Here is an 18469-nt window from a genome sequence, read left to right as displayed (position 1 = left end):
TTGTAGGCTCTTCTAACCTTGTGGACCAAGTTCATTTGCATGAACTCACTGAATCCCCAAAGCAACCACACACCAGGCTTCCTCGCCACCGCCCCCTACAGGCCTCTAACCTCAGGGCAAGGAGGCCTGTTCAGCCAGGTCCGTGGGAACCTTCACCCCAGAGGCTAGTCCCTGTTTCACTGATTATATAATGTGTATTTTTTCACATTTTAACATTGCTGTAATTGGGACACATGCTACAAGGGGCATCATGTCATAATTTTTTAGAAGCATGTCAAAATTTTTTGGAAGCATTTTTACTTTCTTAGAGATTCATCGAATGATGCTTCTAACAATCGACACATTTTGGACGCGATCAAATACGCTGACTGCGTGAGTCCACAGGGTCTCCCAGTAGCAGAGAGGATGGGCTGGACAGTGTGTCCCCAGGGCTCACCCCCCAGGCCTGGCTCTCCCCAGCCACACTCTGTCACCTGATGCCAGAAGGCAGAGGGACTTGCGGGAAGGAGCGAAGACCCTCCGCATCTGGAGTAAGTGCAGCACGTACTGTTCACGTGAGACCCTCCTTCTCCCTGAGACCAAACAGGAACCTAAGTCAGGTTTAGCACAAAAATGGGTATCCTTACAACGGGATATAAAGAAAGGCTGGAAAGGTCTCATTCCCAAGAAGAAGGTATTGTATTGACTTACAGGTACATCTGAAGATTCAGAGGTGTAAGAAGCAAAGCTCCATTGGCGTCCCTGATACTAGTTTATACTGTTGATTCCTCTAATATCTTTTCAAAGTCCTCTCAATCAATTAACATTTACGAAAGGCTCCCTTGGTGCTGTGCCCTGAGCTAAGTATAAGGAATAAAAATATGAATAAATGGCTTGGGTGTCCCTCAGGTATTCAGACCAGCAACCAAGATAAAAATCAAAATAAAAGGCAGGCAACACATAAAACATGATGAGACTACAGAAGCGGGGAGCAGTTGATTCTTCCTAAGGATTAAGGAGAGGTCTTCAGAAAAGGGAGGCCACCTAAGCCAGGGCAGAAGTTGACCAGAAGGAAAGGACCAGCAACACAAATCCTGCCCCATGGCAGGGACACCCGGAGGCTGAAGACGAGGCAGGTGGGACAGAACGCAGCAGACAAGGACAGCCGGGCACGCCGGACTCTAGAGTTTGGATTTATCCGCAGGTTCATTTTTAAAGACCGCAGTTAGAAGATCTGTTTTTCAGAAAGCCAACTTCACAGGAACAGGGAGCAACCAGCGCAGGGAACTCCTAGAAGGAGGCACCCGAGCAGCAACGGAGGCTTAGCTCTGCGGTGAGGGGAGGGGGAAAGCAAGGTGATAAAAGCTCTCAGCCAGCATCAATGAGGAGAAAAGGAGAATCCTGGGAATCCACGACCGTCACCCCCAGGCTCACCCCCACCATCCCCGGCAGCCCTTACGTGGAATCCAGCAGGGTCCCATCCAAGAGCGAGGCGTTGTAGTGATATTTGAGGTAGTCTCCCTTCTTACTCAGCACGGAGCAGTCGGGGGGCTTGTAGTGGGAGGTGATGCTGATGGAGTCTGAAGGGTTGTGGAAGTCGATCACGTGGATGTCAAACACCAGCACGGCCGAGCCGGGGATATTCCCTGAAGGGCAGACACAGGAACTGAACGAGGGAACCCTCCAAGCAGCGGGACGTGTGTCTCCCCACATCACCACGTACGTCCTCACAGGCGTCCAGGGAGGAGCACCAGGGACTCAGACATGAAATCCTACAAAATCCTGGAAGAATGAAGCTGCAAGCGCTGTTAGAAGTAACCTACCCCTCACTTAAATGGGTGGGGAGCCTGGGACACGGATTTGCCCAGGGCCACGCAGCCGGCTAGGAGCACAGTGTGGACGACAATTCAAGCTCATGAGCCCCTGCCGCATGCAGTCGTTGAACCTGAAAGATTTAGGGCTAAGTGCACCACAGATGGGAAGGCTAAAGCTCGGCCACATGAAGGCTCACCCTGTTCCTCCCAGAAGTAAGAGGTGAGATGAGAGGGAAAGTCACTGTGCAAGAGAAAGAAAACCAACAGAAAGTTCATGGGGAAACCCCCCAGCCCAAACTGCCCACGCACACCCCTCACGATACAGAACATCCGACATTCCCCAAGGGCCTTTACAAATGCATCCCATTCGTTCTCCACAAAACCATGGAGGTAGTTTTCTCTCCCATTATCTTCACTTGAAAACACAACCTCTGAATAATGCTTTCATTTGCAAAAGTAGTTTTCATACACGTTCCCTCATGCAGCCTCTGCAGAGGCCTGGCGAGAAAAATGGTTGCCGGACAGTGCAACGCAGGAGTGGAGCCTGTGAACGCCGTGCAGAGCCCGGCACTGCCTTCCTCCCACCAGTGTCTGCGGAACATTTCCTCTGTGTCCCAGCACCCTTCCCGGATTAGCATTAGGTCCTGTCACACCCCCACAAAGAGGGCATGGGTGCCCTTTAAGAAAGGACAGAGGTGGACCCGGAATAAAGGCAGCTGGGTGTTACATGACAGGGTGCCCCTCCCAGACAGTAACAAATGACTCAGGATGAAGCAGCCTCACGCCCAGAAAATTTATGAGCCTTCCGATGCTTCCCAGAACCTTATATAATTCTCTGCAGAGCTCTGTCTCATAGTTGACAGAAAGCCAAAAAGGAGAAAGATAATTTCAGCAACTGTTTTCCATCAATGCAGTCTTTTTAGAGACAGGAAGGATTGGTCCTGAGGGCATTATTACACAACACAAATACTCAGAAAGCAGTTTTCTATTCCTGCATGCATTTGGCTAGAAGTTTACATGATACAAAACAACAAAGCATCAAGACACTAGATAAACGGGACATGAAGCAAGCCCATTGAATGTGTCTTAGCTGTGGTCTCTTGTGGCTTTAGAAATCAGAAATTTAAGTCGGGGGGAAAAATAGGTTTATCCACAGTACGACCAACCTGCTGTTTCTTAGATACCCTGGATATGCCCTACTGGGGAAATGCCAAAGAGCCAGGTTAACAAGAAGAATGTGCACAAGCCTGCCAGGCCAGCCAGAATCCTGTCAGCAAAAAGAAAACAGAAGCAAAATAAATACCTCATCTACTATCCCTAAGCACACTAGCAAAAAAATGGCATATGAGAACATAATTAAGAAAGGAAATCTGGCCCTGGCTGGTGTGGCTCAGTGGACTGAGTGCCGGCCTTGCTGGCCTGCGAAACCAAAGTGTCGCTGGTTCGATTCCCAGTTGGGGCACATGCCTGGGTTGTGGGCCAGGTCACCAGTAGGGGGCGCTCAAGAGGCAACCACACATTGATGTTTCCCTTTCTCCCTCTCTTCCTCTTTAAATATAAATAAATAAAATCTTTTTTAAAAAAATGAAAGGAATGAAAATATGGCTTGGAATATTATGCAACCATTAAAAATACCTGATGGCATAGTGAGTTGTTCACAATAAATTAGGTGGAGAGTGAAATTACAAAGTTATCTGTATAATTGGCCTCAGTTTTGTCAGCGTTGGTGTCGGTGGATGTGTTTCCCCTTTCATCCACATAGATTCACGGACACTCGGTGTAGAATAGTCTTCCCCTCACAGTTGTATGAGTTTTCTATTGCTGCTGTATCAACTTATGACAAACTTGGTGGCTTAAAACAATGCACATTTATACTCATAACTCGAGGTTCAAAGTCTAATTCCAAGGTGTTGGTAGGGCTGTGTTCCTTCTGGAGGCGTCAGGGCAGAATCTGTGTCCTGGCCTCGTCCAGCTTCCCGAGGCCACCCTCCTTCCTTGACTTGGGTCCCTTCTTCTAGCTCCCAAGCCCACAGCTTAGTGTTTCCTCCTCTCTCTGACCACCTGCTCCCTCCTGCAAAGACTCGTAAGGAGGGCCCCGGAACGACCCAGGATCATCTCCCCACGTCAGGGGTCTTTACCTTAATCACATCTGCCAAGTCCCTTTTGCCATGAAAGGTCACATATTCCCAGGGCCTGGGGACTGACATGGGCCTCTTTTGGGGCCCCTCTTTCCTTACCGCATTACACTGTATATTCCTGGGTGGCTGGATTAGGGGAGGGTTTCATTTTCTTTATCTGTATTTTCGTTTTCTGAAGTCAACGTGTATTATTTGTGTAATTTTTAAAAGGGAGTTTGTGATTCGAGCGACAAAACTGTTCTAAAACTGGATTAGGTGATAGCTGTTCAACTTACTACGTTTACTACAAGTCACTGAACTGTCTACTTAAAATGGGTGACTTGTATGGTTATATAAATTATACCTTCAATAAAGCTGTTAACAAGCAAAAAGGGGGCTTGGGAATTTACTTTTTTCCCCTTAAGATTTTATTTACTTATTTTTAGAGAGCAAGGAAGGAAGGGAGAAAGAGAGGGAGAGAAACATCAATGTGTGAGAAATACATGGATTGGTTGCCTCTCGCACACCCCCAACTGGGAACCTGGCCCGCAACCCAGGCCTGTGCCCTGACCGGGAAGCAAACTGGTGACCTTTGGGTGTGCAGGCCAGCGCTCAATCCACTGAGCCACATCAGCCAGGCCCAGAATTTACTTTCAAGTGGCTCAACAACAACAGAAATATAACTCATAGAGAGCGAGAAAATAAATACAGCAAGATATTAACAAACTAAGGGGAAACTAAGAGAAGTTCACTCTACAGTTCTTTCCACTTCGGTGAAGGTTGAAAATTGTTCAAAAGGAAGAGAAAAAAAGGGCAGGGAGGACAAGGGAAACCACAGAGCATCTCTAGAAACTAAAGCTAGTTGCGGGCATTCAAGTCTTCAGCTGGAATCAGTTTCGACATTTCCCGCAAGGAGCCCTGGTTCCTTGGAACCGTGGTGCAAGCAGCCACCGGGGCCGCTTCATGGGATCTGGAGAAAGCAGCGGGCACTCACCTCTCCCTTCCTCCCCGTACCCCAGGTGAGGGGGGACCACAATCCTCCGCTTCTCTCCGATGCAAACGCCAAGTAAACCTTCATCCATCCCAGCAATCACGTAGCCCTGCCCAATGTACGTGTCAAAGGTGCGGTTCCGGGAGTAGCTAGAAAAGAAAAGAAAGAGGTTTCACACAAGGGACACCACAGCAGCTGTGACATTAACGAGCACTGTGAGGCAACAAGACACAGAAGCCGCCAGCCCTGGGGATACAGTGAACCTCAGACTCTGAGGACACAGGCAGGAAACAGGCTCCTCTGTCCACACCACAGAAATGTAGCTAATGTCAACTGGACTGTACACTTAGCAACTGTGTCAAGTTAATGAAAACAGCATCAGAGGCACCCTTATCAGAAACTAAGAGTGGGACCTGGCTGGGCAGTTAGAGCATGCTCTAGATACGCCAAGGCTGTGGGTTCAATCCCTAGTCAAGGCACATACAAGAAACAACCAATGAATGCACAAATAAGCGGACAACAAATGATGTTTCTTTTTCGCTCTCTCCCCCTTCTGTCTCTCCTTTATTCTCTCTAAAATCAATCAGTAACAAAAGAAACTAAGAGTGTGTCCAAGGACAACGCCTCCAGAATCTAAGGATGAGAACATCTGACCAGGTGGGACGTGAATATTCGGACTGCCAGAAAAGTAGCGCGTGTACTGAGAGCCTGGGGAATCTCCCTGCTCTGGTCCTGCTCACCGCGCGACCTTCTAGTGAGGACTTGGGTTCCCAATGCTGCTGGCCGGCGCCCAAGCATTCCAGCCTCTGTGCAAACTGCCAACGCAATTCAAGTATCATGAGTTTGGTGAGAACAGGATGAGATCTCCAAAGACTGATGATTCCAGAATAAAGTGACGAAACTTCATCTGCCACGTCTACTACCCAACTTTGAGCCACAGTGATGTGTACCACTCCCACCCCGATGGTAAAAAAGCCGTCCTGAAAGAGCCGGTCCGTTCCACCATTACCTCATCAAACACAGCCAAAGGGTGCCAGGCTGGGACAGCGTGGGGCCAGGGAGAGTGGAGGGGGGGGGGGCTTCCTTCTTGACACTCCCCAGAGGCCACGGGATGCAAAGAAATGATAGTAACAGATGATCCCTCTCACGCAGGAAGCGGGTTCTCTGCATACCCTCCCCGCTCCTCAGAAGGCTGCGGAGAAGGAGCCTCAGACGTCCTGTCCTCACAGGGGCCAGAAGGCCACCGTGGCAGCACAGCCCCACAGGAAGGACGGGCTCAGCCCTCCAGCCCCTCACCTTCCCCAGGTGGCTGCCTCGCCAGCAGGTGTTTGGTGACCATCAGCGAAGAGCAGCTCAGCACTAGCTGTTGGGAAAGAGAAGGCTACCTGTGAGGTGCGATCCCTTAAAAAGGGGCACCAGGGGGCAGGAGAGATGGCAGGTGCCTCAGAGCAGGGAAAAGCCACCAGCTGGAATAGTCGGCAAAGGTTCTGTGGGTTTGGGGGAGCACGAGGAGAGGTGGGGGGCGGCTCAGGGGCAGCAGTGCGGCCAAGGCCCAGAGGCAGGGAAGAGCCTCAGAAGAGGGCGGAGGGGCCGGGAGGGCTTGAAGTGTAGAGAAGGTTAAATAACTTTAAAAGAAGATGGAGATAAACAGAAAACCACCCTGTTCCCCAATGAGAACACTGAGGATTATCGAGTTATCAATGCTCCCCGAAACTAATTTTCAAATTTTCACACTACCCCAGTCAAAATCTAAGTGGTATGTATGAGGGAGGAGGGGGGTCCTAAAATCCATTTGACAGAAGAAATAATCAAGACTACAGTTTTGAAGATGCAGGATATAGCAAGCTTTAATTCCTGTAGAAAATTAAACGGAAGGACCATGTCTTCCACTGTGTAGGTACGAAAGACCTATGAAATCCCTAACACTGCCTCCCTGTTCAGAGGGGAGACTGAGGAACAAGGACAGGAGGCAGGCTCCCCGTGGCGCCCCCTCTTATCCCCCAAGGACTTGCAACCATGGCCGATGTGTCACTTAGTAGAAAAGAATAATGTTTTAAAAGGAAAAAGAATGCTCTCTATCGTACAAATTTAAAAGATACAATAGTGAAAGGTGTAACATTGGCCCAGGAAAAGTTGGACCAATGGTAAAGGATAAAAATTCCAGACAGGGCCTCAAAAGTGTATTTAAGAATTTTGTGCATAATAAAAGTCAGATTTGTGATGAGTGAGGGGAAAAAACAGAATTATTCACGAAAGGGTGTTGGAAGCAGGAGCTCACCATCTGGAAAAAAAATAGTTAGATCCTAACTGTCGCACTGAACACCACAACAAATTCCAGATGGACTGAAGACTTAAACATGAAAGTATTTATAAGCATGTGGAAGGTTATTAATATTTATTCTGGGTTGTAAGAATAGAAGGGGTTGATAGGAAATTAATACACTTTATTTTATATCTCTGCATTGTTTCATTTATACAATAAGAAGATAATACTCCATAAAATAAAAATTCTAATAAAGAATATTTTACACGATAACAAAATAAAACCATTAAAAGGGCACAAGGGCCCCGGCTGGGTGGCTCCGTTGGTTAGAGTGTCATCCCGATTCACCTAGGTTATGGGTTCAATCCCCAGTCAGGGCACATACAAGAATCCACCAATGAATGCATAAACAAGTGGAACAACAGGTCAATGTTTCTCTCTTAAAAAAATTTTTTTTAATTTTATTTATTTATTTTTAAAGAGAGGGGAAGGGAGGGAGCAAGGGAGAGAAACATCAATGTGTGGTTGCCCCTCAAGCGCCCCCCACTGGGGACCCGGCCCACAGAGCAGGCATATGCCCTGACTGGGAATCGAACCAGTGACCCCCCACAGCTTGCAGGCTAGCACTCAATCCACTGAGCCACACCAGTCAGGGCTTTAAAAAATTTAAAAATGTTTTAAAGAAGCAAAAAGACATGAGAAAAACACAGGCAAATATTTATATACTCTCAGGGAGGAGACAGATATTTTAGAAAGTCACCAAAGACAGAATATATAAGAATTTATATAATAAAGGAAGTCATGAAGGAGAAGTGAACTATATTTAACAAAAAAGTTTACATTTAAATAGGTCATAAATCACAATAACCAAAATTAAAATACAAATAGACAGAAAATGTTTTCAACAATATATACAACCATAAAAAGGTTAATATCTTTAGTATAGAGTGTTCAAATCAATAAGAAAAAGGCAAATACCAATACCCTCAATATTAAAACCAGGCAAAAGAAATAAACAGGTAAGTCACAAAAGAAGATATCCAAATAGTAAATAAACATTTTAAAGAATTTCAACCTCAAAGCAATCAGAGAAATTCTGATTACAGCTATGAGGTTCAATTTTCCTTCTACAAATTGTCAAAGATTAGTTTAAAATGATCCCCATTGTCACCAAATTTGCAGGGAATGGGGCACTCTTAGTGATGGAAACCTTCCCTGAGGACAACTTGGTAGTGTCTTCCAAAAGCTGTAAAAATACACATACCCAGGGACCTGGAGATTCTTCCAGAAACTTATCCCAAGGAAGTAACTTATCATATACTTTAAGATTTAGCTACAAATAATTACTGGGTCCTACCTAAATGTCAAAAGGTAGAAAACAATAGGGATTGATTACCCAAATTAAGATAAATCTATACAATGGAATATTATTTAGTTATTAGGATAGGCTAGATCCCAATGTACTAAAATGAAAACCTGTTTGAAACCAGAGAAAAATGTGATTCCATTAATATGGAAAGAAATCTCGTATCCACAAGAAAAATGGTCTTTAAACCGAAATATAGTTCCAGGGAATAAAGGACAGAACCAAACTCACATATGACAAGTAATAATACGCACACACATACCGGAGGTTTATTGTGATAGAAAAAGAAGACCTGGCTGGTGTGGCTCAGTGGACTGAGTGCCAGCCTGTGAACCAAAGAGTTGCTGGTTCGATTCCCCGTCTACGGCACATGCCTGGGTTGTGTGCCATTCCCCAGTTGGGGGTGTGAGAGAGGCAACCAACTGATGTATCTCTCACACACTGATTTTTCTTTCCTCTCTCCTTCCCTCCCTTCCCGTCTCTCTAAAATAAATAATATCTTTATAAAGAAAAAGAAGAAAAACAACTCAGATGGTCATCAGTAGAGAAATGGTTAAATAAATATGGTACATTCCCCCAATGAAACACCAGACAAACATAAAAAATAAATGATTTCTCTCAACATATTAATACGGAAAAATCTCAAGGTGAAAAAATGCAAGGAGAATATATAGTGGACACACTGTGTTAGGCAGTTAGACAGGCCTGAGCAGAGCAAGGACAACAGGCCTGGTCCCAAAGGTCACCCTGGGACCTGGCATGGACAGTTGTAGGGTGGGACCTCTCCCCAAGAGAGGCACGTCACCAGTCATGTGGCAGACCCCCTTAGAGGAGGAACATGGGGGCGGAGAGTAGCCTGTTACAACCCCCACACAAGCGCTTGCACAACTACCCCCTTAAGCATAAAGCCCTCAGGACCCTGAGGTTCTGACCCGCATCAGATAATCTTAGGAACAAAGCCTCGGGTCTGCTGACCACAGAGACAGTTTCGGTCCAACTAGGGACAACACCAGGCCTCAGCTGTGTTTCAGCTCCAGGCCCAGAAAAGCAGCGAAGCCAGACAGCAACACCAGGGCTGCCATCAGGACCAGCGGCCGTGACTAATGCCCCCCGCCCCTGGCGCCGACCCATTAGCAGAGACCACAACGCTGAAAGGACACAGCTGGAAACGCTGATGAACATTCTATTGAGACCCTCCCCTGGGACCTCCCCTAAGCGCTCCTCCCTTAGAGAGCAGATAAAAACCTTTCAGGAGGGAGGACCCAGCACTCGCTCTTCCTCTCAAGCACAGCTGCTTCCTCTCCTACCCCTCCTTTCCCAGGCACGCTTTCTCCACTTTCTCTGGAGCACGCCTGCACCCTTCCCTCCTCCTCTTTCCTCGAGGTGCACATCTTTGGCCTCTCTCCCCCCCAAGCTCCAAGGGCCCTTCTTTTGCCTCTGTCACTTGTTTCCTGAGCCCACACAGCCCTGCTGGCTCACTTCTACTGCTCAATTCTTCTACCTCTGTGACTTTCTAAATTAACTTTTGCTTAAAGTTTAAGTCTTGGCTCCGAATTCTTTCCTAGCCAGGACTCAAATACCAAGGTTGCTGAGCCAAGGTCCAGTCGCCAGCAACATTCTGGTGCCATTTTGCTGCTGACAATATTATATACCATATTCTACATGCTATACACTATAAATGTGAGAAAATAACACTGTATTTACTTATATCTGCATTAGAAAAAAATCCACACACTAAAAAAATAAAAAGGAACTTATTAATAAAAGTGGTTGCCCTGGCTGGTATGGTTCAGTAGATTGAGTGCTGGCCTATGAACCAAAGGGTCTCCAGTTCAATTCCCAGTCAGGGCACATGCCTGGGTTGCAGGCCAGGTCCCCAGTAGGGGGCGCACACAAGGCAACCACATATTGATGTTGATATTCCACATATTGATATTCTCTCTCTTTTTTCTTCCCTTTCCCTCTAAAAATAAATAAAAATCTTTTTTTTTTGACAAATAAATAAAAGTGGTGAACTTATAGTGGCTACAGGAGAGGGGATATGAGGCAAGTAGGAACAGGTGGTACAACATATCTTAATGAATATTTTGGCTTAAATTCTGAACCATGACTATTACTTTTTAAAAAAAAAATCAAATCAAATATTTAGAAGAAGAGAGCCTAGGAGCAGGAAGAATGAACTGTTCAAATAAAATAATACTGTATAAAAATCCTTCTGTAATGTTTCTGGATAACTAAAACTCAAAGTCCACTACCTCAGAGAGACAGAGTGCTGTCACAACTTGTTTGCTTTCCGGCTATGGTTTCCAAACAACACATCCATTTGAAGGAGCAAAACGCGCCAGACACCAGGCATGCCCCCGCCCTCTGCATACCCACAGACTGAGTCTGGTAAACAAAACACAACTTTGAATAACGACTGAGGCTCAGTAATTAGCCTTTTCAACAGCAGGAAGGAGGCTGAATATATCCAGCAGTCCCCCGCATTTTAAAAAAAAAAAACCCTGTAATGTTTGCAAAGGGATTTCACCTCCCTTTTACTCTTAAACCATCTCTTTGAGAAAGGTTCTAATAATGGATAAAAAACCCCTGAAGCTCAGGGAGGTCAAATGCTACCCAAAGTCGCACAGTTAGTGCACTGTGCCCAGGGACTGGAACCCACATCTCCTGGCACCAAGCCTGTTGTCTTCCCACCCTGCCGCCTGGACCTCCCTTCTGGCCCCTTCCCATCTTGAGCCCTATAGCTGAGGTCATACTGGAGGAGCTGAGCACAGTGAAAGGGGGAGAGTGGGCATCTAGGGTGAGGCTCTCCTGTTTTCCTGCACATTCATCTGCCTGGGACCCTAAGGAGACACTTCTACAGCCTCTGAAGGAATTCAGTGGCAGAAAAGAGAAACCTGCCCTGGCTGGCGTGGCTCAGTGCACTGAGTGCCGGCCTGCGAACCAAAAGGTCACCGGTTTGATTCCCACTCGGGGCACATGCCTGGGTTGCGGGCCAGGTCCCCAGCTAGGGGCCTGCAAGAAGCATCTGATCGAATCTCTCACACACTGATGTTTCTCTCCCTCCCTTCCCCGCTCTCTAAAAAGAAAGTAAGTAAAATCTAAAAAAAGAAAAGAGAAACCTGCACTGGAGGGGACAAAACTAACTCCGAGTCAGCACCGACCGTCTGCAGCTCCTGGTCCTCACCTGGAATCAAAGAGGGTGCCGTCCAGCAGAGTGCCGTTGTAATGATACCGGAGGAAGTCCCCGCTCTGGCTTCGTCGCTCACAGTTTTCAGGCACTACCTTATTCTCAATGGAAATGCCATCCTTGGGGTTGTGCAGGTCCAATAAGGCCACATCAAACACCAGCGATGCCTGCCCAGGGATGTCCTTCCCTAGAGGGGTACAGAAAAGGCTGATGAAATCAGGACACAAGATGCAGGAGGCACTGGAACTGCAACTGAATACCTTCTGTGTGGGTGTAACGCATTCCTTGACATTTTCAAGCCAAGGAAACACATGTCCATCCTCATCTTGGGTGGTTCCCCGGCACCCCCCTGACGCCCACCGCTGTCTCACCACAGGCTGGCAGGTGCAATTTGAAGCCTGACTTCCTCAGAAAAAGGAGCAAGGTGCTATTAAGGACATGAGAGACTACTGTTGTGACAGTAAGAAGCCAGGGAAATTCCTAGGCAAGTGGAATGGGGAAACTGAGACAAGAAAATTAAACAAGGCCAATCAGTCTGAGTAAATTACAGCCAGCTGGCAAATCACAAGACCTTATCTCCCCTAATTAAGGACACTTGAGGTCAAATGTCCTCTCCTCCCTGACCAGAGAATATGGAGCTTAAATCACCCTGGTCTGGGGAAAATAGGAAACAGAGACCAAATTAATGGCATTTGCACCAGCTAAACTCAAGGACAGATGAAGTCAGGGAAACAAATAACAAAAACCCCATTAAAAGCCAGATAGACTCAAGATAAAAGCAAAACAGTCTAGCAGACCAAAGAATATTCCCAAACCCCGCTCAGCACTCATTTTGACGCATCAGGATATCAAAAATGCACCAGCAAAGCTGATGACTATTCTGCTGAAACCTTCCCCTAAGATTCTCACCTGCAGAAAAGAAGATTAAAAGCCCTCGGGACAAAGACTCAAGCTGGCGGGCTCGCTTTAGAGCTCGCCCATGTCCCTTCCCAGGCATGAACCTTTTATTTCCTTCTAAACGCTAAGCGTCCCAAGGAGACTTGCGGCCAGGGGAGCAGTGGGCAGCAGCAGCTCGACCCGGGCTTACTCCCTGATCCCGCCTGCATGGCCCCCTTTTTCTCTGACTTCCCAGTGAGCTCACAGCAGCCCCACCTGGGCTCACTTCTGTCTCTGTGACCTTCCCTCCTTCCTCTAACTTTTCTAGGGAGCCGAAGCAGCCCTGCCTAGGTTCTCTCCTGTAATTTCTTCCACCCTGTATCTTTCCTTTGTTTCACTGCCCCAGCCTTAATAAACATGCTCTCAAAAATCACCGGGACTCGTGTTATGAAATCTTTCCTACACAAAGTCAAGAACCCACACTGCCGGCTGGCCCGAGGCAGACCCGCTCAGGGCCAGTTCCCGTCTAGTAATCACTGTGACCCTATTTTCTACACTTGGGCAAATCAAGGCTATATGTGGGTCTGCCCACCTGCAAACCCCAGTACATACCTCTGTGGGTTTCTGGTTGTGTACAAATGCAAATCGCAGATATTAAAAAACACAAATTCCAAAGCTCACGTCTGGTTCTGGAGAACACTACCTAAACTTGTTCCTTGGAAGCCACAGCCAATTTTTTAAGAGACAATATGCAAAGTTCAATCCTCTACGAGCCTCCAAAACGAGATATAAATAAAAGTAAAGTTAGCCGAAGTGAGAGGAAAAAATGGCACCTGTAACCTAAATTATAAATAGTCCTCAAATCATTTCTATCTCACTTCTGGACTGTACTGCCTCTCTCAGATCTTCCTAATGGCGAGGATACTGTGAATATCAGCAACGTGATAATCCACAGGGCGAGATTATTGGGCACTAGTTCTTCCTGCAAAGATGAGCATCAACCAGTAAATAACTCTAAATCCAGTACTTTGGGATAAAAGGAAGTTAACTGAAGAACCACCAACTCAACCCTCTTACTTGCCCTTGTCACACCATGCAAAGACGTGGGCCCGGGCACGTGACCCACGTGGCAAGCCAGGCCTGCGCTCTTCGGCCGGCTCTCTGTATCCTTCTCCTGGGGCAGGGCAAAGATGATGAAATCTGCAGCCACCAGGATGCTGAGTCGGCCTCCGGAATGCATGGTCAATCCCTGAATTGCAGGTGTGCAAATGGGAGGGTGTGCAGTGCAACGTTCATCCTTCCTGCTCTCCTGTATCTTTTTTTCGCTTTGTACAGACTGAAATTCCTGTTGCTCTCAGTCATACCATCCTTTTCACGGGACTTCCCTTTTCTGTATCTTTTAACTTTAGAGAAAAAGAAAACCTTAAAAGTCACCCCAGTGTTTACATTTTTCTGGCATTATTGTATACGAATTGACTATTCGGGGTTTTTTTTTTAATAACAACTTTATTGAGTTATAATTCCCTTACTATACAATTCACTTATTCAAAGTGAAACCTATATAGCTCAGTATAGTATTAAAGTATAAAGTATTTAAAAAGTAGTTATGTTAAATAAACTATTTTAAATTATTAATTCTTTAAAATAAATAATATTCCTCATATTAGGCTAGGCATCTAGTTTTATTATATATGTTGGGTGCATGTGGATGATGTAAAAAAAAATTCAGGCAGCGCACACAAATAAATGTCCACTGGGCGACGATGAGACCATTGAGCATCGGCAAGAATAACACGTATCTCGGGGAAGGGAGAAGTAAGACATATTTACCGAAATTGTTCTCAAACTTTTTTTTTAGCAGGGAACTCCCCCACCTCCCACCCCACTTCTTAAAGGTACTGTCTGCAGGTCCCCAGGGTGTAAATATATAAAAGCAGAAGACGGGAGAAGGCTAAGCCCCATCCACTCGGGTTCCCTTCTCCTCCAGCTCTGTATCTTGGAAAACATTATATTAGGGGGGTTAGCATTGGCAGTAAACTTCTTAAATACCATCATGTTTTCATTTCTATTTTTTTCTTTTAATCTAATTTTTTTTAAGATTTTATTTATTTACTTTTAGAGAGGGGAAGGGAGAAAAGGGAGTGAAACATCAATGTGTGAGAGATACATCGATTGGTTGCCTCTCACACACTCCAACCTGGGGAGCCCAGGCATCTGCCCTGACTGGGAATCGAACCGGTGGCCTTTTGGTTCATAGGCCAACAGTCAATCCACTGAACCACATCAGCCAAGGCTCGTTTCTATTCTTAATTACATACATGCTTGTTCAAATGCCTGGATATCTCTTTGTTGTAACAGCCTATCAGTATGATTAAATGTGCCTGAAATTCAAAATACAAGTAAATGAGTAATTCTTTTTATGTCAATATTCTACGTTTTTAATTTTTTTCTAACCATATGCTTTGCATTTGTCCCCATGGAGCTAATATCACAGGTAAAACCCAGCATGGAGGTACTAATCTGGGGAAAAACATGGCAATTCTGGCATCAAATGCTAAATTTCTACTTTGATGCCTACCCTCTTCAGAAGGTCTAGTGGAAATATTTCACAGATAGGAAAAACGCGCAGGAGAGCTTAGTGCCCGAGGTTACGGCTTCAGGGGCAGCGGCAGGCAGGAGGCAGCTTACGTATGAACGCCAATGACCGTGAACAAGCGGGGTTGCCATTGATGCGGTCGTCAGGTAACCTCGACTAGCACTGTCGCCCCAACCCTGTGCCCGGATGGAGAGGCTCAGTGTCTGCACCGCCCAGCAGAGCAGCGCTCGGCAGTGTGAACAGCGACGTGGAGCTACTGGCTGCCGTGTCTGACGCGCGAGTCTAACCAGCGATTTTCAGCCTTTTTCATCTCGTGGCACACGTAAGCTAATTACTAAACTTCTGCGGCGCACCAAAAAATGTATTTTTTTGCCAATCTGACAAAAAAAAAAATGGTAAACTTCTGATTGACTTACCAAAAATAAAAGAAATAGTAATTACCAAACTTTTTGTTCCATTTTGACTTTTTTAAAAAAAAAATCAGGTGCCTGTACTTGTGTATAAGGATTGCTGGTACTGAGAATCAACTACTCAGATGCAACCTTCTTATGTGACGTGACAATAAGATGCAACTCTATTATATCATCTACATATTTATGGTTCAAGATGGCGTGCGTTCACACCTGAGGGCTATTGTGCTGGCTGCTGTCATTTTTTTATTTGACAATCTAAGGAAAAGGAGGTCAGTACCCCTGACTGAATAGTCAGGTGTTGTCTGTTTTAAAAATTCTTGTAGCTCACCGGTTGAAAACTGCTGATCTAGGTCTGGGGGAATCTCCCGTAGCAAGCTGAATTAATCGCTGCAATAGAAATAGGGACAGACGAGCGTGGCTGGGCGAGTGAGAAGGACTTACCGTCTCCGTCTTCTCCGTAGGCCAGAAAAGGGGGGATGGTGATGATGCGCTTTTCCCCCACACACATCCCCAGCAGGCCTTTGTCCATTCCAGGGATCAGCCAGCCGATTCCCACATAGGTGTCGTATGTCTTCATGCGGTTATGGCTGAAAACCAATGAGAAAGGCGGGAAGTCCCATCCCATGAGGACGCTGGCCCTCCTCCCTCATAGGGCTTTTATTACCCACATCCCAGCTGAACGGGGAACCCATCCCCACCCCTGGAGACAAGCATAAATGGATCTTTGCTCCCAATCACAGGGCAGATGTCCTGAAATTTATAAAAGCGGGTAACTAAGCTGCAGTGATTCACAAAAATAGGCCTGTCTTTCTGTCTAACCAAACAGGCTAAAATGGACGAAAGGGTTCCCTGTCCCCAGCTTAACACCCTGCGCCCACGCTTCTCCATAGCTTCATATACACTCAGTCTTCACCCTCTTCCTTCCACGGAAAAACTATAAAAAGGAACCAAAAATGCCTGAATTACTTGGTAATAAGGTCCTTCACCTAAAGAGATCTGAAAATCCTGTTAATTTAGATAAACATTGCTCTTGGGCATTTCTAAGATGTATCACAATTTTGACTCTGGCACCACAGAGCTTAAAGTGGTACCCAAAATCCTCAAGTGAAGAAGCTGATGCTGGTGAAAGCTGGGAAGGGTCCGTTTCCTGGCTTCTCCAGGGGCGTGAAGAGGGGATGAGACCGAGGAGCGCGGGGCATTTCACGGAGAATAGCGTGAACGTGGGACTCACCTCGAATCAAAGAGCGTCCCGTCCAAGAACGTCCCGTTGTAGTGGTACCTTACAAAATCAGACACCTGGATGGTCCGAGGGCAACTCGGGGGCTTGAAGTAAGTGTGAATCTGAACCTGATCTTCAGAATTCCAAATATCCATCAGAAGCACATCAAAATGAAGCACTGAATTTGGGGGGATCACACCAGCTGGATATAAAAAAAGTTCACACTGAGAAGCTGCTGCCTTTCGGGCCACGTAAACACCTGGGATGCGGCCGAGGGTTCCAGGGGACACCGGCATCCAATTCCAAAATGAGCCGCGCCCCCCACCCCTCCTCTCCTCCAAATAAAATTGAAGGAAAGGAGAAAAAACAAAATTTTTCTCTCAACAAGGGTAACATTCACTACACCTGTGTTAATACCACCTTCTTTCATAGCTAGAAGAAATAAACCTAAGAGAAAAAGAACTTTTAGTTCTGTGTGTGTATTCACTGCTTGTTTTTCCCAATCTAAGCCTTCCAAAGATTCTCCAGTCAGCCTGACCAAACAGCCTGCAAATGTCCTGGTTGTTTCTGCAGAGGTGTTTACAAGCACAGAGCAAAAACTTACAAACGCCTTCACTGCCATAAGCGAGCTTTGGGGGGATCTTCACGAAACGCCTCTCGTTTACGCACATCCCGATCAGAGCTTGGTCCATCCCCGCGATCAGCTGTCCTTTTCCCACGAACACGTTGAAAGTGGAGTCTCTGTCATAGCTGACGGCCCAAAAGGCGGGGAGAGAGAAAGGAAAGTGTAAATAATCTTTCCCGTAGTGAAACCAGCCTGAGAAAAGGTACCCACGGACAGAGAGAGGGCACGGCAAGGCAAAAAGCCTGCAGAGGAGTTACTGGCCCAGGCACAGTTCTTGCAGGGCTGGAATGTTTAAGTTGCTGTGAATATTGCCAGCAGATCTAGTTAGAGAGCACCAGCATAATAACTCTTCCCCAACTCCCCCCAAAATATATATTAAGTTTAGTGTGCAAAACAGCTACCAATTACGCTACTAAAAATACAGTTTATTCCATTGCTGTGTGATTGGTCCCTAAAAGCAAAACCCTACATAATAATGCCCAGGTTAAATACATTTCTTTTAAGTCAATAAGTTAAACAAGAGGCAGCATTGGGTAGCGTAAAAGGTACGTAGACTCTTTTAACCTGTTTCTTCCACTGCAAAAAACAAAAACAAAAACAAGAGTACAAGAGTAATAATTATAGCCATCCCAAGAGCTGTATGATATAACAACAGGAAAAGTGCTCTGAAAACCTAAGGGTTTTGCCAATGTTACGATAACTATTGTAGGTAATAGAAAGTCCAATGTAGTCTTGAAATCAGCAATGTAAGTGGTTTAAAGGCTGGCCAGTAACGGCATTAGGTTGGGAGATAAGTGATGGACTCGTGACTATGACTCATGCTCTCATCCTCTTCAATGTCAAAGTCAGCGAAGTCTGCCTATCAGGAGACTGTTGGGTGCTTTGGGGGATAGAAAAAAAAGTGCAGGGCATGGACTTTGGCTATTAAAAAAAACTGGCAGAGGCACCCACAGAGTTTCAGACACTGCACTGAAGAAAACAACTATAGGGCTCGGTTTATAACGACGAAACACTGGAAAT

The 18469-nt window shown here is 46.1% G+C and overlaps 1 protein-coding gene across 1 annotated transcript in view; it reads right to left on the bottom strand.

Annotated features, from left to right (window-relative positions):
* FKBP9 (FKBP prolyl isomerase 9) overlaps positions 1-18469 on the bottom strand; it is a 34732-nt gene that overhangs the window by 7692 nt on the left and 8571 nt on the right. The window contains exons 2-7 of the mRNA XM_054571340.1: positions 17429-17574; positions 16837-17026; positions 16047-16192; positions 11718-11907; positions 4905-5050; positions 1439-1625 (exon numbers count right to left, since the gene is read on the bottom strand). Of these exons, the coding sequence (XP_054427315.1) occupies positions 1439-1625; positions 4905-5050; positions 11718-11907; positions 16047-16192; positions 16837-17026; positions 17429-17574 (1005 nt within the window). The remainder of the gene's footprint in view (positions 1-1438; positions 1626-4904; positions 5051-11717; positions 11908-16046; positions 16193-16836; positions 17027-17428; positions 17575-18469) is intronic.

Source organism: Pteronotus mesoamericanus, unplaced genomic scaffold (genome assembly GCF_021234165.1).
Source record: "Pteronotus mesoamericanus isolate MK-2021 breed Mesoamerican mustached bat unplaced genomic scaffold, CSHL_Meso_final contig_220, whole genome shotgun sequence".
Classification (NCBI taxonomy): Eukaryota; Metazoa; Chordata; class Mammalia; order Chiroptera; family Mormoopidae; genus Pteronotus; species Pteronotus mesoamericanus.
This window is presented reverse-complemented; position numbering and strand designations above follow the sequence as displayed.